General features: G+C 34.1%; 1 protein-coding gene across 2 annotated transcripts in view; it reads right to left on the bottom strand.

Annotated features, from left to right (window-relative positions):
• Window positions 1-19,922, bottom strand: part of MFSD8 (major facilitator superfamily domain containing 8) — a 36,814-nt gene that overhangs the window by 5,107 nt on the left and 11,785 nt on the right. For both annotated transcript variants that reach the window (XR_014310880.1, XM_082727572.1), the window contains exons 4-11: window positions 17,623-17,863; window positions 16,658-16,771; window positions 14,509-14,653; window positions 13,734-13,789; window positions 8,468-8,576; window positions 5,261-5,395; window positions 1,396-1,499; window positions 1,060-1,307 (exon numbers count right to left, since the gene is read on the bottom strand). Coding sequence is in view for 1 of the 2 variants with exons in the window: in XM_082727572.1 (XP_082583698.1) it covers window positions 1,060-1,307; window positions 1,396-1,499; window positions 5,261-5,395; window positions 8,468-8,576; window positions 13,734-13,789; window positions 14,509-14,653; window positions 16,658-16,771; window positions 17,623-17,863 (1,152 nt within the window). In the remaining variant the exon portion in view is untranslated. The remainder of the gene's footprint in view (window positions 1-1,059; window positions 1,308-1,395; window positions 1,500-5,260; window positions 5,396-8,467; window positions 8,577-13,733; window positions 13,790-14,508; window positions 14,654-16,657; window positions 16,772-17,622; window positions 17,864-19,922) is intronic.

Below are 19,922 nucleotides of genomic sequence, written 5' to 3'. Positions count from 1 at the left end.
GAAAGAAAGCTATGGCTACTGTAAAAAAATTCAAGATGGAAAAAAATTTATATGTGATATATTCTGTGTTAACTTTTTCTAAAAAGTCAGGAGTGCACATATGCTTGAATAGGTATTGAAAAATGCAAATGAAGTGAACAGGGGTCATCTTTAGTGTATTGAGGATAAGGGGAGCCTTCATTATCTGCCATACACACTTCAAACCATTTGGCTTTTGTTACAACTATCATACATTGCTTTTGTAATTTGCTTTTATTCTTGATTTTGAAAATTTGAAAATACAATTTTATATTTTAAAAACCTCAGAAATGCTTTACCTGCTATTATAGCTTAAAAACACAGTATTAAAAATTTTCTTTTCTCTTTGTCTTGTATCATTAGAAACACTGATTTCTGTCCTCAAAATGTAAAACTATCAGTGCAATTTTTAAGGAAGAAATTCATATTTTCACTTTTTAAAAAAAAGATTTTACTTATTTGATAGACAGAGATCACAAGTAGGCAGAGAGGCAGACAGAGAAGTGGTGGGGGGGAAGCAGGCTCCCCACTGAGCAGAGTGCCTGATGTGGGGCTTGATCTCAGGACCCTGGGATCATGACCTGAGCCAAAGGCAGAGGCTTTAACCCACTGAGCCACCCACGCACCCCTTCATATTTTCACTTTGTGACCATTTAAACAACTTCTACTAAAAAGATAAGTCAGAAATAAAACTTGGAGGCGCCTGGGTGGCTCAGGTGGTTAAGTGTCCAATTCTTGGTTTTAGCTCAGAACATCATCTCAGGGTTGTGAGATAGAGCCCAACACCAGGCTCTGCACTCAGCACGGATTGAGATTGAGAGCTTGAGATTCTCTTCCTTTCCCTCTACTCCTCCACTTACTCTGGTGCGCTCTCTCTCTCTCTCTAAAATAAAAAAAATAAAATCATTTTAAAAAGGGCTGAATAAGATAAAAATCCACCAAGTCAGCTTGTGTAAAAACAGAGAATGGTAGCAAAAAATGTAAGTGCTTACAACTCTATTTCATATAATTGAAATAGCAATATCAGGGTAAATGACTCACCTGAGGTTTTGGTCCCAGAATTTTTGAATATAATGTATAGGACATAACATTACAGGATGGATAGCCTATTCCAATTAGCACAGCTGATGTGAGGAACTGGGCCAGATGAATCATGGGGGTGTAGAAGCACCAGGCTTGTTCAATTGGGCAGCCAGTTGGTCCTTCATTATGATCTTCTCTTGGAGATTTCCAAAGAGTAATAATAATTTCCCCAAATGTGGTATTAGGAATTGAATTATTATGTAAATCTGTTAAAACAAAATTAGCACAGTACATTACTTGCTAATTTTAGATGAATAACAGGGGCAAACATTATAGAATTGTGTATGGTTATACCTTCCCACTGTATTTTGGGAAACTGATTTCCCCAGGGTAACAAGATAAAGAAGCCAACCCATACAACGATGAGTCCTCCCAGTAGAATAGCACGTTCGCCAATCCTGTTAAAGAACAGAAACTTTGTAATTTAAAAACAAAACAGTATTACATAGTTCCATTACTTTTATATTTTAAAACTGTGATATAATATCTTGATCCTTTTAGTCATATACCAAATAATATAAATGTTAAATATAATTTTCCACTAAAAAGAACCAACTGATTTCATACCTAGAACAGAAAACATATAAGATAAGCCTGGAGGGGTGCCTAGGTGGCTTGTCAGTTATATGTCTGCCTTCGGATCAGGACCAAGATCTTAGCGTCCTGGAATCAAGCCCCAAGATGAGCTCCCAGCTCTACAGGGAGTCTGCTTCTCCCTCTGCCCCTTCTCTGTTCCTGCTCTCTCTCTCTAATAAATAAATAAATAAATAAATAAATAAATAAATCTTTTTTTTTTAAAGATTTTATTTATTTATTTGACAGAGAGAGATGACAAGCAGGCAGAGAAGCAGGCAGAGAGAGAGGAGGAAGCAGGCTCCCTGCTGAGCAGAGAGCCCGATGCGGGACTCGATCCCAGGACCCTGAGATCATGACCTGAGCCGAAGGCAGCGGCTTAACCCACTGAGCCACCCAGGCGCCCCAATAAATAAATCTTTTTAAAAAAGAAAAAGATGAGTCTGGATATTTTTTCATACCAGAAGTATTAGATGCTAGAGGTGACTACTAGGTCCTCCTAGTACCTAGATCAAGGTACTCTGAGCCAATTTGAAGATGCTGGCCAAAAACATAACAGTGCGAACACCAAAAATAATAGTAATGACAATGGATTAAAACACATAAAAATGTTATAATCTATGAATTCATATTATATTAAAATAAAATATTCTTGGTTACTTTTAAAGGATGTTAGGAAGCTGAATCATTATTTTAAAAAATCACTTAATAAAAGGAAGTAATCTTGTCTTTCCTATACAAACTTGTACCTCAAGATATCCAAATAATTGGTGATAAGAAGGTTCTCTTTAAAGAAAATATTCTAAAAAATTAAATAAAGACATGATTATTATAATTAAAAACCAGCATTGTATAATGATCTATTAATAAATTAATGAATCTAGGAATGCTTGAGAGTCACTAACAGTATAAAAAGAAATAAAATCTAACATTTCTCATGATGTAAGCATATAATACAACCTATAAAGTATATTTTTGTTGAAAAATTGAACTTAAATTTCATCAAGCTTCTGGATCTAAGGACCAATTTTTGAGAAATATAGTAAACACAGGAAAATGTAAAAAAACAAAAACAAAAACAAAACACCACAGGGTTCCATTCAATCAGCGAGATCCAAAATGCGAGAAACTATAAAACATACATCCTGGTTTCTTCATTTTGGAAGGGAAAAAAAGAGAGAAAAATGTTAAATGTATAGATTAAAAGGCTTAAGAAACTTAAGAGCCTGAGTCAAGTAAGTTGTGAAACAAAAGAAGACAGTATGAAATAAAACAAATTTTAAAAACTATTGCAACCATAGAGAACATTTGAATACTGCTTGGATATTCAGAAATCACTTAATTTTAAAATCTGTTTTTGTTATTTATTTAAGATTTATTTATTTTCAAGAGAGAGAGAGAGAGAAATAGAGCGCCTGTGTGCATGCACTGGGGGGAGGGGCAGAGGAAGAGAAACTCAAGCAGCCTCCCTGTGGAGTAGGCAGATGAATCACACTTACCAAGGATTGATAATTGTTGAAGTTGGGTAATGGATATTAGAAATTCAGTACATGACGCTCTCTATTCGCTTGTATATGTTAGAGGTTTTCTATAATAAAAGCGAAATATACAAACAAGACCAAAGGTCTCCTAAAACAGGGTACCTGGGGGCTCAGTTGGTTAAGCATCTGCCTTTGGTTCATGCCATGATCTCAGGATCCTAGGATCAAGTCCTGCATCAGGCTCCCTGCTCAGTGGGGAGTCTGCTTCTCTCTCTCCCCCTGCCACCCTGCTCATGTTCTCTCCCTCTCTTGCTCACTCTCTCTCAAATAAATAAATGAAATATTTTAAAAAAGACTTCCTAAAACAATATATACAAACCCAAACACTTCACATCACCCTCAGAATACCTAAAGGTTTCACATCTTTCTAACCTAATATTCTCCAATTTGAAGACTCCTATGTTTATAGACCCGAATAGAGGAGCCAAAATACAGATACAAACATAGACATAGATTTATATTCAAAATAAGTAATAGTAAATGCATTACAGAGTAGAGCAGTCCTGCTGATAGGCATTCTTACATATTGTCCAATTCTCCCATTTGCCATTTCTTTCATTCTGCCCTGGTCAAATTTGTTTTCCTGCTTCTTTTTAACACTGCTGCTCTCTCCCAACCCTGCCCTTGCTACTCTTTATTTTCTTCCTCTCTCTGTTCTTCTTCATAGTACTTATCACTACCTGATTTCACATTTTTATTTATTGGTTTTCCCACCCAATAGAATACAAGCTCTTTGAAGGTATGAATTGGACAATCTGTAAGAATGCCTATCAGCAGGACTGCTCTACTCTGTAATGCATTTACTATTATTTATTTTGAATATAAATCTATGTCTATGTTTGTATCTGTATTTTGGCTCCTCTATTCGGGTCTATAAACATAGGAATCTTCATAGTATCTCCCATTGCGCTTAACCCTACACACAGACTCAAGATTTGTTCATTGATTTTAGAACTTTATAAAGTTCTAAGGTATTTTTTTAAAAGATTTAAAAATTTTATTTGTTTGAGAGAGAGTGAGAGAGAGAAAGAGCATGAGCAGGGGACAGGAGAAGGAGAAGCAGTCTCGATCCAGGACGCTGGGATCATCACCTGAGCAGAAGGCAGATGCTTAACCAACTGAGCCACCCAGTTGCCCCTAAATTTCTAAAGTATTATTAAAGCATTTTAGGAATAATCATATTCTTAGAATTGTCAAATTCATCAACTAATGTGCCATCCTAGACTATATGAATGAAATTAATTTTATACAAGCACTTTCTCCAAAGCATGTTATTGCAGTTGTAGTTTTACAAAATGCTTCTTTAAAACAATGTTCTTGGGGTGCCTGGGTGGCTCAGTCTGTTAAGTGTTTGCCTTGGGCTCAGGTTGAGATCCTGGGATTCTGGAATTGAGCCCTGCAGCCCAGCTGGCTCCCTACTGAGCTGGGGGTCTGCTTCTCCCCCTCCCTCTGCTCATGCTCCTGTTCTCTTTCCCTCAAATAAATAAATAAAATCTTTAAAAATTTTTTAGAAAAGAAATGTTCTGTGGTCAAAGTTACAAGTAACTTTGAGAAATGCTACATAATGTCTTTGTCATTATGGTGATATTATATCTATGCACCGAAGATCTGGAAATTTTAGAGTAAAAGAAGTTTGGTAATTTTAACCAGAATTTTCCAGACTTAACCATTCAATCTTTTCTGTTGTACAACCTATACAGCAGAATAGAATTTTATAAAATACACTTTAAGAAATACTTTAAATAAAACATAATATACAAAAGATATGTTAGAAGAAATTAATTCACTTTGTAAAATATCTTGCTTTACCAAAGAATATGTCATATGGTATAGAAATATCATGCTCTTTTAATAAACTTTAAATCTGTTTGCAACCATTCAAAGACTAAAAGTAATACACGATGAGAGAAAAACTTTAAGGTATTTTACAAACACAGTTGTTTACATTGTTAGCTCTGTTTCATGTTTCACTTTTTTAGAAAAAAGACTTTTTTAAAAGTCTATTTTAAAATTCACTGAAACAAAATCAAAGACACATAACTTACTTCTTGGAAAGTAATTTAATCCCCATGAAAACAATAACTGCCTCAACTCCAAGAGCAGCAAGTATTACTCCATCATATAATACAGCTTGTTCTCTAGTCCAGGCATACATATCCATCGTTAATGGAGTAACAATTCTAAGAAAAACAACAACAAAAAAAACCGTTTTAATTTAAATCATAGGCATTATAAATGTGAAATAGCTTTAATAACAATACTGATATATTCAAGAATTTGACCCCCTTTTAGAAATGACACCAGCTCTACATTAAAAAAAAAAAATTAACACATTTTAAGCACATTTTGTTGCTACGTGCACTAGCTACTAAGTCAGGCTGTTTGTATTTTTTATTTACTAATATTTATTCTAATTATATAAGTAATAGATCCACATTGCAAAAATTCTGAAGGACAGGAAAAGAAACAAACTGTAATTCTTACCATTCTAACTAACTAGTCATGGTTAAATCGGTTTAAATTGGTTTCTTTTTAATTTCATTGAAATAAGTAATAACATAATATTAACAATGTTACTATAATTAAGTTATTAGAAACTTGCTGGATTTTTCTTCCTCAGTCTCTTTCATCCCTATTTCTGAATGTATTTCTTTCCCTACTTCTTGTTTTTTTTTTTTGGAAGATTTAATTAATTTATTTGAGAGAGTCAGTGAGAGAGAGACAGAGAGGGAGAAGGAGCAGAGGGAGTGACAGAGGGAGAAGGAGAAGTAGACTCCTCTCTGAGCAGGAAGCCTAACATGGGCTCTATCCCTGGACTCCAGGATCATGATCTGAGCTGAAGGCAGATGCTTAACTGACCGTGCCACCCAGGTACCCTTCTTTCCCTACTCTTGAATGTTGTTGTTCTTCTATATGACTGTCTCCTTCCTTGCTAAGCTTCTTTTCCTACTCTCTATCTCCTCTATTAACTGGCTACAAAATCGAATTGAAATATATTGGGGCACCTGGGTGGCTCAGTGGGTTAAGTCTCTGTCTTTGGCTCAGGTCATGGTCTCAGGGTCCTTGGATTGAGCCCCGCATCAGGCTCTCTGCTCAGCGGGGAGCCTGCTTCCCCTCTGTCTGCCTGCCTCTCTGCCTGCTTGTGATCTCTCTCTCTGTCAAATAAATAAATATTAAAAAAAAAAAAAGAAATATAGTTAAGATATTCATTCTTTTTTTTTTTAAAGATTTTATTTATTTATCAGAGAGAGAGAGAGAGCGAGCACAGGCAGACAGAATGGCAGGCAGAGGCAGAGGGAGAAGCAGGCTCCATGCTGGGCAAGGAGCCCGATGCGGGACTCGATCCCAGGACGCCGGGATCATGACCTGAGCCGAAGGCCCCCGCTTAACCAACTGAACCACCCAGGCATCCCTAAGATATTCATTCTTAAAACAAAGAAGAACATTACCATTTTTAATTTGATTATCAGAAGAGCTAATGTGGAAAATGGTTTGGTAGTTTCTCAGTAAGTTAAACATAGAATTACCATATGATTTAGCAAATCCACCTCTGGGTATACAACCAAAAGAACTGAAAGCAGGGACTCAAACATATACCTGTACACACCAGTGTTCATCACAGCATCATAGTATTATTCACAAGTGCCAAAAGGTGGAAATAACCCAAAAATCCACTGATAGATGAATGGATAAATGAAACTGGTATACACACACAATGGAATATTATTTAGCCATAAAGGGAATGAAATTCAAATATATGCTATAATATGGATGAACCTTAAAAACATCTTGCTAAGTGAAATAAGCAAGACACAAAAGGACAAAAGGAAATGTATTGTATGATTCCATTTATTTGAGGTACCTAGATTGGGCAAACCCACAGAGGATGTAGAATAAAGGCTACCAGGGGCCGGGTGAGGGGCACTGGGGACTTACTGTTTAATGGGTGTAAAACTTCTATTTAGAATGAGGAAAAGATTCTGGAAATGGATAGGGGTCATGGTGTACAACATTTGTGAATAGACTTAAATGCCACTAAATTGTACAATTAAAAATAGTTAAGGGCGCCTGGGTGGCTCAGTGGGTTAAGCCGCTGCCTTCGGCTCAGGTCATGATCTCGGGGTCCTGGGATCGAGTCCCGCATCGGGCTCTCTGCTCAGCAGGGAGCCTGCTTCCCTCTCTCTCTCCCTCTCTGCCTGCCTCTCCATCTACTTGTGATTTCTCTCTGTAAAATAAATAAATAAAATCTTTAAAAAAAAAAAAAAAAAAAAACAATTAAAAATAGTTAAAATGGTACACTTTATGTTATGTATATTTTACCACAATTTTTAAAAATGCCCCCAAAATCAGATGAACTGAAATTTTCACATACTTTAATAATTTTAAAAATACAAAATCAAGCAAATCTACATGTACTGGCATAAAAATGTTACAATGATTACAAAGGAATAAACCAAATTTTCAAGTGATGTCCATATTCCAGGTTGATTTAATACATACATACACCCCACTACTTATAGTTGTATAGAAAAAAAATTTGAAAAATTAATACTGAAATATTAGCAGTGGTTACTTCCAGGGAAAGAAGTGGATGTGGAGATACAGTTATAGAGTTTAGAATATTTATACCAAGAATGTACTATTTTTACAATAAAATGGAAAGGCATTTTAAAAATAAAAAGCCATATGATAGCTAAGAGTCAACAAAACTTACACAAGTCAAGGATTTTGTAATATACTACTTTTTTTTTCAGGATCAGAGCTTGAATAGTTTTAACAGGTTGCCAGACTGAACCCAATACATGTAAATATAAATAGATAGTTATAGATACATGTAAATATAAATAGATAGTTAGCCTAAAGTTAATTAAATCATGGCACTGAAGTTTTAGAACTACATTAAATATATATATATATAAAACTCAGAAAAAGAAAAGAAAGACTAGTGAACAGATTCCTTTATAAGGAAGTGAGATAAAGTAGTAAGATTACAGATAAGTATTAAACTGTATTCAGGTTAAAAGCATAAAATTTATATGTACTTTTTTCATCATGACAAAAAATATGCCTTACATAAAGTTTTTGAGAACATCAATATACCTGATTAATGTTGCATTAAGAATTGCATTATTCATTATATCATGTTATTCATCAAATCATGTTATTCATTATTATTCATTATAATTTTTACTCATTATTATAAGTTGCATTATTTATGTAATGTGATTTGATGAAGACAAAATAAAACTTACGTTTCAAAAAGGGCAAAGATAAATAGAACCACGAAAAACAGAACATTGGTGGCCACAACTGCAACTTGATCAATATTTCCTTGGGGAACCTGAACTTCATCTGTACTTGCTGTAATAAATAGGAGAAAAATTTTATGACTTAAACATCTAACTTTTCTAATGACACTAAAATAATGTAGAATTATATGTAGCAAATTCTATGACTGAACATTTAAAATCACTTATAGGCTCAAAGCAGTTTAAAAGTAACAATTTAAGACAGAAATAATTTTTATTTTTTAAAGATTTTACTTATTTGAGAGAGCTGGAGCACAAGCAGGGGGAACTGCAGAGGGAGAGGGAGAAGCAGACTCCTCTCAGAGGAGAAAGCCCAATGCAAGGCTCAATCCCAGGTTCCTCGGATCACAACGTGAGCCAAAGGAAGATGCTTAACCAAGTGAGCCACCCAGGTACCCCAACAGAAATAATTTTTATAATGAAATTTGAAAATAAAGTGAATTTTCTTTCCAGGAGCTATACTTTTTGTTATCTATAGGAAATAGTTGTATTTTCTACAAACTTTCTTTCAATCTAAAACAGGAATATTATAAAATTATATAAAATGATCTCATACTAAAAATATTTCCATTGCAGGCACCTGGGTGGCTAGTTGGTTAAGCAGCCAACTCGTGGTTTCAGCTCAAGTCATGATCTCAAGGTCAGGAGATTGAGCCCTGCATCAGGCTCTGCATTTCAGTGGGGAGTCTGCTGTAGATTCACTCTCTCTCTCCCTCTGCCTCTCTCCCTGCTCATGTACTCTCTTTCTCGCCCTCAAGAAATAAAATCTTTTAAAAATAAATTTTCATTGCAAGGTTTTTTCCTATTTCACTTAAATTTTAAACTTACGAGGATTTCAATGAAGACCTCATAATAGTTTATTAAATCAGTTAGTTCTGTGATTCACTTCAATGGATATATATTTTGAATTTCAATGCTATGTGAAATTAGAATTAGTAAATATCTTCATGCTATTATCACAATTTTTCGAAGTCCTTATGTCATTATTTATATTTTTATCAAGGAATGCACTTGGGTGGCTTAGTCATTAAGCATCTGCCTCCAGCTCAGGTCATGACCCCGGGTCCTGGATCAAGTCCCACATCTGTCTCCCTGATCATCAGAAGCCTGCTTCTCCTCTCCCATTCCCTCTCCTTGTGCTCCTTCTCTCTCTCTCTCTCTGTCTCTCTCTGTCAAATAAATAAATAAAATCTTAAAAAAAAAGAAAAAGAAAAAAGAAATATATATTGCAAATAACCACCAAGATTTGATGGTGGTTTTATAAATTAGGAGGGCAGGGGTGCCTGGGTGGCTTAGTTGTTAAGTGTCTGCCTTTGGCTCAGGTCATGATCCCAGGATCCTGGGATCAAGCCCAACATCAGGCTTTCCACTCAGCGGAGAGCCTGCTTCTCCCTCTCCCGCTCCCCTGCTTGTGTCTTGTGTATATTCTCTCAGTCAGATAAATAAAATCTTTAAAACAAAAATAATAAATTAGGAGGGCAAAGTGAGTGTACTTATTTATCTTGAACTATGTAGTTAAGCTGCACACTATTGACTGTGAATAGGACTATTTCTGATGTAATCAAGAAGTGTGAAGCCATATATATTTACTTATATACATCTGTCACGCTATTTTATAAATTATCCACTTATTCAGAGTAAACCAAGTTGGTAACTCAAGAACATCTTTATTTTATGCTATCTTTAAGCATATGTGCAGCAGCAGCAGGGGGCAAGGGGTTACTTCCCTCAGACAGTTTTTCTCATCATAAAAAAGTTAGAAGCCGGGGCGCCTGGGTGGCTCAGTGGGTTAAGCCGCTGCCTTCGGCTCAGGTCATGATCTCAGGGTCCTGGGATCGAGTCCCGCATCAGCCTCTCTGCTCAGCAGGGAGCTTGCTTCTCTCTCTCTCTCTCTCTCTCTCTCGGCCTGCCTCTTTGTCTACTTGTGATCTCTGTCGTCAAATAAATAAAATCTTTAAAAAGAAAAAAAGTTAGAAGCCAGTCTTTACTCCTTTGAATCAAAAGGCAACCCTGCCCCAAGTAAGACTGGAGTTTGCTTCAAATGCGCTTAGTTTTCCGCAGCCTTTACCCACTATTGGCTTCAATGGGGAAAGCTCTGAACTGTTGCATTCTAGATTATGAGGACCGACTGGGTATCCAATTATGAGGTTTTTTAAGTTTTTATTTTTGTTTTTTTGTTTTCTTTGACAGAGAGAGAAAGACACAGGAAGAAAAGGAGCACAAGGAGCAGGAGAGAAAGAAGGAGAAACAGGCTTGCCGCTGAGCAGGTAGCTCCATGAGCGGCTTGATCCCAGCATCCTGGGATCATGGACCTGAGCTGAAGGCAGATGCTTAATGAATGAGCCACCCAGACTCCCCAAATTATAAGAATTTTTAAGAAAACAATAGATTCATATTAATTCAAAGACTATGTAATTAGAAATTATAACCTATCCAATGATAATATTTTTAATAATAGCAAAAAAGCGGGCAGATTTAAATACTTACTGAAATTGAAAAATAACTTTTGTTTTGGAAGCCATTTTGAAGTACCTAGATTCTTAAGAAAGAAAATAAGTTTGGTCTTTCTAAACTCTCATTTGTGCAGTGCTGTGTAACAGACCTCTGACATGATGGAAATGTTCTTTGCCTGTGTTCTATAATTCAGTTAGATGCTAGCCACATATACCCATAATTTAACACTTGAAATGTTGCTAGTGTGCCTGAGGAATTTCTTAAATGTTATTTAAATTAAATTTAAATAGCCATATGTGGCTGGTGTCTACCATACTGGACAGTGTGTTTCAGAGACCAGCAGCATCAGCTCCCATGGTGGCTTATTATAAATGTAGACTCTCAGAATATCACTACGTTCATCAGATTTAGTAAATAAAAATACAGGATACCCAGTTAAGTTTGAATTTGTGATAAATAATAATAATAATATTTTCTGTGCAATATTTGAAATTTAAGTATAAGAATGTTCCATGAAATATCTGAGGCATATTTACACTAAAAGATTATTTGTAAAAATAAATAAATAAAATAAATAATATATAATAAAATATGTTATTTTATTATATATTATTTATATGTATTTTATTATATGTTATATAATAAAATATATTATTATATAATTTTATTTAAAATAATAAAAAATAAAATAAATAAAATAAAAGATCATTTGTTGCTTATCTGAAATCTAAATTTAACTGGCTGAGACATATTTATACTAAAAAATTATTCAAATTCAACTGGGCATCCTGTGTTTTATCTGGCAGCCCTAATCAGCCCTTTTCCCCTAGGCCTAGTGATTCAGAACTGGCATTTTAATAAGCTTTTCAGGTGCTTTATAAGCATATTAAAGTCAGTGAAGCACTGATTGATATTGTTATCCTTTTCCAATTTCTGGAAAGATTTCACTTCTGATGTATCTCCCTTGTCTTAGCACCTTATACTCACCCTCTTCAAACTGTTCATTCCTTTTATCTGATAGGTCCTTTAAGTTAGCACCCTATTTTTCACGTTTTAAGCAAAGTGGCTTATACCCCCTGCTGGCACTTGCTCACCATTCTTTCTTTACTTTGCTTTTCTTTCATTTTGAAAACTTTCAAATATATATTCAGCCCCTCTATCTAACAATATTTTGCCACACTTAATTCATCTACCCCTTCCTTTTTTTTCCTCTCCCTCTTTGTTGCTATAGTTTTTCACTGGCTTACTCTGAAATTTGTATCTTTAGCTTTGATCTCAATGGCCAAAATTACAAATGCCTCAGCATTTTTGAGTTTTTCTACTGTAGCAGTATATTTAGCTTGATCCAAACTGAAATCATTTTCTCTGTTCAACTGATGTCCCTTCCTAAATTCTTGTTCTCGCCCATTCTCTCACTTACCTAGACTCAAAACCTGACAGACATTTTCAACAACTCCCTCTATTCCTTAATATGCCATATCTAATCTGCCAAGAATCTTGACTTTTTTTTCCCTTCAAAAACTCGTATCTATCCCTTCTCCATTCTTAGTTGCTGCCCTAGTTCAGTCCTTTACACATCTGTATTAGTCTCACATGAAATCTATTATCAGACTTCTTTTTTCAAAAACTTACTAATGCTCCTCACCACTCTGTTCTCCACCCTACTACTTTTAACTTAACCTTCCACTAGTTTTGTCATGAAAATTAAATAAAATGGCTATAAAAGTACTTAGTAAAATAACACTTTGTTTTTTTCACAATTTTCCAAACTCCTTAAAGGTAAGAACTGAGTTGCAATCTTTTGCACAGAGGGGTACACTCCCCAAGAAGTAAAATAGTGGTTTATTTAGTAAAATATACCTACTGGCCAGATTGGATACCTACTTCTGAGTTCAGAGAAAGATCTAAGGGATGAAAATATACACTTGTAAGAGTACACCAAAAGAATAAAAATACACGAGAGAAACCTATTCCCATGATTAAGGGAGTAAAGAAATGCTTGAGACAGAAAAACACATTTAGAAGGAAAGTTACTGAAATCATCCCAAAGAACTGGAGGGTTTTAGGATATTGGCTCTTTACAACAAAGAGGAAGTGATTTTTTAGCAATGGTTTTAGCCTTGCCAATCATGAACACCAAATAACTGATCTGGGCATACCTTTAAAAATTTTTTTTTAATTTTAAAAATTAAAAAAAAATTAAATATTTTATGTATTTATTTGAGAGAGAGAGATTGAGAGAATGAGTGGGAGAAGCAGCAGATGGAGAAGCAGACTCCCCTTGGAGGGGAAGCCCTACTTAGGACTCTCCTGGGATCATGACCCAAGCCGAAGGTAGATGCTTAACCAGCTAAGTCACCCAAGGAGCTCCTGGGCATGCATTTTTAAACAATAATCAATTTAGGGGTACCTGGGTGGCTCAGCCAGTTGAGGGGCTGCCTTCAGCTGGGGTCATGATCCTAAGGTCCTGGGGTTGAGCACTGCATTGTGCTCCCTGCTCAGTAGGGAGCCCGCTTCTCCCTCTCCTTCTGCTCTTCCCCCTGCTTGTGCTCTCTCTCTCTCTCAAATAAATAAATAAAATCTTTTCAAAAATAATAATCAATTTAGGTAACTTTCAACTTTGAAGATCCTCCCCAGTCACCCACTGTACTGTCCTCAGAAGCAAAATCCAAGTAAATATCAGACAGACAGAATCATCAGAAACACTTTGATAATGTGCAATTCTAGCAATTTAGTCAAACAGGTTAAATAGTACCTTCTTCAAAATTAACATTTTTACACTGTCGTCCTGAGTCATCCACACGATGTTCTCTTAAATAGAAAAAAATAAGTATTGTATCCATGAAAAACTTAGTATAATAGATAAATGACTTAAATTTATTAGTAGCCTCCTATTTTTGCACATTCTGATATGGGTTTCTTTTACTGACTTCTGACTAATGAGATTACTACCAGTGAGATATAACCAACAAAATTTAAAAGGTACAAGTTACAATTATTATATTATCCTATAAAATGAAAAATAATATTCAATTCATTCAAAAGCACACATGATCTACCTTAATAAATATTTGAAGTTTTCCATGATTTTGAACATTTTTTGTTAATGTTGTTCGGCCTTTGGATAAAGTACTCCAAGGAAATATAAAGTAATAAAACTTCTGTAGTTTTATAAAATTTTTTCTAATGAACAAAAAAGATAGGAGAGGTAAATAACTTTTGGATTTAAGGTTGATACCAATCATTAATCAACTTAAAATGTTACTTTCATGCTATTCCCCAATTTAGAAACCTATAGTTAGGAAATCAAGATCAAACCTTTAGTCTTCAAAGACTTTATTCTCAATTATCAGATTGTCCATTATTTGTTCTGAGTACTATATTCATTAGCTGATCAAAAAAACACGAACACAATTATAGATATCAAAAGCCAAACAAAGCCTTTATGGGAATAATTATCTTCCAATAATGATAGTGCTTATTTAATTTCACAATTTACAAAGGTAGTTTCATCATTTCTATATAATTACCTTAATAGAATAAGGATCAGAATAATATTTAAAACTCCCAGGAACGCGCCAAGTAAAACTGGTGCTGTGTACATGTTTATCTGTAGTTTAATGGTATCCCATGTCACGCCCTTTTCTCCAATGAGAGCAAAACAAGTCTGAAAAACTTAATAAAATAAAATGTATACAGATGAATTATTAAGTAGGAGGCACAAGCTAAAAAAAATGTGAAAGACATTTACAAGATTGGAAGCAACATTATGGAATCATCCATCTACATCATGTATCTCAATAGAGGCAAGAAAGTTCAGGGGAAGGGGGTACAATATTATTTCTTCTGTATAAAGCATAGATACTCATATAGTACATAAAAGATATACAATTGATCTGTGGTATTAGGAAAAAAATGTCTAAGAAGGATCCTAACAATGAGAAAAATGTTAAACACCGATGTACATATACTCACAAAGTTTTATATCTAAAGTAACTTGTCAGTATCTTCCTTTTTAAGAAAACATCTCCACAGGAAATCTAAATTATCCAGTTTCTTCTATAAATAAATCATGATTTAATTTAAGAAAAAGAATGTCACATTTTAAGTCAACATTTCAAATTACCACTGTGTATGTAAGGTATTTAAATTATATATATTTTTAAAATTTGTATCTATGGCAAATATCAGATTGGAAGAGTACTGGTTTGCTTTCCTGATGTAGATTCCATATCTGACTCTTCCAAAATTTACATGCAAACTTAAGGCAAGGATGAAGTAAGATACTATATATAAAATACTTAGAACGGTGTCTAGCACATAGTAAGCATTCATTAAATGCTAGTGCTGTTAATGTGGTTATTATAGGAAAGGTCAACTAATCTTTTTCTGGTCTATATTTACATTTAAATATAATACAAATATTTAAATGAGATAATCTGTAAAATACCTTTTTTTCCTATCTCTTTCTTTTTGATTATTTCTTTTATTCTTAGGTTGAAAATGTGGAAAATCAATGAACAAGGTGATATAAATTTTAGTGCTGATCTTTTTTTTTTTCTAATGTCCTGTCTGCCTTTATACTAGCTAGTACTGTCTCTGAACTTCCATTTTCTTGGCACTAAAATGTTATGAGATTTATTACATGCTTTTACCTCATTTATTTTATTTTGTTTTATCATTATTTAATCCTTAAAATACTTCTTAAGTGGTCAAAATATTTACTGAGAACCTAAGTCTATACCAGGTATTGTGCTAGATATGAGGGGTAGAGTGGTAAATAAAAAAGACCCACACTGTATCTTCAAATATTTTATAATATGGCAGTCAGTCCAATTATTCTACATTTGTGCTTATTATATTTTTCTACAGAATACTAAACTGAACCATTAGATTTTGGTGAAGGATAAATTAGATTATCTTTTTTAGAGCTTTTTCTTGGCTATCTAACAGGAAGTAATGGAAACGGGTGAGGGTGGAATATTAATGATGAAGTAAACTGAGCTGGATTCAAAGCGATGATATTCATAACTGTAATATTCAAAGCATGAGACAATTATATATTTTTTAATGTTTTCTAAGCATAAAGATTACTAATTTATCTATTCAGCAAAAAATTACCTGCTTTGGGGAAGTATTAAATTTCATTAATAATGTTTACACTCAAAGTTCAAATGAAGCTTTGGAAGAAAAATGGTCTTTAAACAGTCTTTTAAAAATTCTTTCATTTTCTTCAACCTTAGAAAAATCTGAAAGACATGGGCAAAGGGCAGAAGGGTAAAGAGCCTTCTATAACTTTCCTTGACTATTCAGTCAAAAGAATTTTGTTTCTAATAAATGGGCGGTACAAACTATTATGGAGAAGTCAAGCTAAATGATTATTTCAAAGAGCATATACTTTGGAATCAGAGTTAGCTTTAAACCTCATATTTCCCATATGCTATCTGGCTGACCTTGAATAATTTAGATTCTCTATGCCTTGGTGTCCTAATCTGTAAAATGGGACTAATATAACTTGCTTTAGAGGTCATTTGTTAACACATATAAAGAGCCTAGCCTCCAGCTGGATCAAAAATTATTAGTGTCCTTTCAGGTATGAGGTTTTATACTTGGACCCATTTAACATTTGAACCTTGAAATTTCTCCTAGTTCAAGAAATGACAAGTGAAAAATACCTACCTGGACCTAAGATAAAACCCAATGCTTGACATGCACTAGTGTTTGCCATGGAACTTGTTCTTTCCTGAAGGGAAGTAGCACCAGCAATATATGATCTAATAACTGCCACATTTCCTAAAAAAAGACACAATAATTCAAAGTAAAAGAAAATATCCTTCAGTTTATAGAATTCAACTTAATTTGGCTTTATATAGAACAAAAATCACTGCTTTCTCTTTATGATCATACAAAGCATGTACATTGAGCAAATGTATCAATTAATGGAAAATATTGCTTTCAGTAACATGAAAACACAGTTAAAGATCTGAATGAATGAAAAAGGCATTATGGAAATGTTAAACTTTTTTTCTTTATTAAATATGGAGAAAGCACTGAGTGAATGGTATATACTGATTGTTACAACTATTTTTAAAATAAAGATGTCAGACACTGCATGCTTTGCACCCATAATATAAGAAACAGAAAAAGAAATCCACTATGAATTGGGCTGAAAAAAATTTATTGAAAAAAAATTCTCTTGAGTTCTTATTATGTGCAAAAGACTCTGTAAGGGGCCACAGAATATTTCAGGAAGTCATAAATTGTCTCTCATTATAAAAGTTTTCTATCTGGTTAGTGATAAAGGATAAAAACAATGCAAAACAGTATATAAGCAAGTGCCACAGACTAGAGAAAGGAAAGATCTGTTAAGGAATAGTTACCTAAGAAAGCTTTATGGAAGATACAGAACTTGAACTGAATCTTGAAGGATGAAGAATGATGGGAACAGAATAAAGAAACTATAGGTAATGGGAACATCATGAGGAAAGGCAAAATGACAGGAAAGATTATGTGTCTATTTGTAATGAGATATCTATATGTAAGATATGAGATTTTGAGGGGCTGACACCAGGTGAGAGAGGGCCATAAATGTCAGCATGAATGTAGATCTGACACAGCCAAACATATACATACATACATATTACCTGCTCCAAATCCCACCAATCCACGAGCAACCAACATGTAGTATTTATTATGAGAAGCTGGAACGTGGACATAGGCATAGAGGCAGTTAGCCGCAACCGAAATGAAGATGGAGACAGTAAGAGGTTCTTTTCTTGGTCTATAATTAGACCACAAACCAAATATAGGTGAAGCTACCATTTGGCCAAGACTAAATGAAGCAATAACCCAGCCCAAAAAACTTGCATCAGCTGTCTGATCAATCTGCAGAAAAAAGTACAATGCTTTAAGAATTGTTATCCAAGAAAAATAAAGGTTATAAAACTTAAATACATTTTTCAGACCATGTACCATTTCCTATTTAAAAAAATAAAAACAATAATTCTAACATATAAGTTTTGTGACACTGTTATTTATAATAAGGGATTCAAACTTCTGACATTATAATTAAATGTGCTACCAATTCACTGCATACTAGGAAAAAAATGCTTGGGAAGGTTCATCTTTTAGGAAGATTTATGGGAATTTCTGGTTCATAAAAATCTTGTTAAAAATAACCACATTATATATATAAAATAATCACATCATAAAAATAATATGCCATTCCTTAATTAGTATAATGTAAATATAGTTGGTGATGCCTGGGTGGCTTAGCTGGTTAAGCATCTGCTTTAGGCTCAGGTCACGTTCCCTGGGTCCTGGGATGGAGCCCCCCATCAGGCTCCCTGCTCAGCAGGGAATCTGCTGCTCTCTTCCCCCTGCCTCTCCATCCTGCTCATGTTCTCTCTCTGTCTCTCTCTTCTCTCTCTCTCTAAAATAAAATAAATAAATAAAATCTTTAAAAAAATAATGTAAATATAATTCTTTAGACTTATGCTACTCCATAAGCTAAATAGCCATTAGCACCATAAATGTATTTTTTTTCATAAACATATATTTTTTTAATTGGGTACAATAGTCAAAAGCTTAAAGAAGAGAATAAAAACACAAAGTTGAAAGATAATTCTCTCATTAAACCTATTATTAATTCTTCCATTCAACATAGACAACTTAGGGTTCTACCACTGAAAGAAGGTTTATATATCACAATGAATGTTGAGGAGAGAACCAAATGATTAAATTCAGAAAATGAAATACTTAAAAAAAAATAGAAAATCTTAGCTCACAAAAGGGACCATGGAATAAATTAACAGACTTTTAAAAAATATATGATAAGCTATACAGTAATTTGGAAAAATCAGCACCATTAAATTTTAGGAAGTAAGATATAAATATACTGAGGTTAAGTGACAGAACATAAGGAAAACCATAGTCTTTTCTTTTCTAATATATTTTTAAATAGTTTAAAATGGAAATATTTGGGTACATTTTCTTGTAGGGGATGAGAAATAGGAGTGAATATGTATAACAATACACAATATTAAAGTTCTAGCCTTAAAAATATCTCTTATTTTAGGCACTCTGGTTTTTATTTTCTACCCACATTACCTTTGGTGCCTTTGATCTATTAAAATATAAAATAACTTCATGTAATAAAAATATTTTAATTAATTTTCAAAAAAGCAATTATGACACAATTTAATAATAAATGTGGTTTGAAGGCAAAAGGATAAAACTGTCTTCTCAGGATAGCAATTGATTATAGTCAAGTATCCATCTCATAGAAGCCAACTCTTGGGGATGGCTCTAACAATAGTATTTGCTAGAGACCAATGGAAACTTTTAATTGGCTACTATTCTTTTTTTAAAAATTTTTATTTTTTAATTAACATATTATGTATTATTAGCCCCAGGGGTACAGGTCTATGAATCGGCAGGTTTACACACTTCACAGCACTCACCATAGCACATACCTTCCCCAATGTCCATAACCCAACCACCTTCTCTCTACCCCCTTTCCCCCCGGCAACCCTTAGTTTATTTTGTGAGATTAAGAGTCTCTTATGGTTTGTCTCCTTCCTGATTAATTGACTACTATTCTTTATGGTGACTGGAAAACTGGAATCTCCTAGAATTCTACTATAATTGCAACAGGAAATAAAATGGTTTCAGAGATACAGTTTCTACGCTGTAAGAGAAGGTAGTCACTTCAGTAACTGAACTGTTATCTGTGCTCATATGTGTTTCTCTTATAGTAGTAACAGCATCTTATTTCTGGTCCTCTGGCCATTTCTGGTGATCTCTATCACACTGTTTTCAGAATAAAATCCAAACTGCTTCTTATGAAAAACTAGCTCATAAGTTGGCCACTATCCCTCCTCTCTAAAGTCATCTCTCTGCAATTCTAATTCCCCCAATTCTAATTTCTAGCCACATAGAACTG

The sequence above is a fragment of the Mustela nivalis genome (genome assembly GCF_964662115.1).
Source record: "Mustela nivalis genome assembly, chromosome: 4".
In the NCBI taxonomy this organism is placed as follows: domain Eukaryota; kingdom Metazoa; phylum Chordata; class Mammalia; order Carnivora; family Mustelidae; genus Mustela; species Mustela nivalis.
This window is presented reverse-complemented; position numbering and strand designations above follow the sequence as displayed.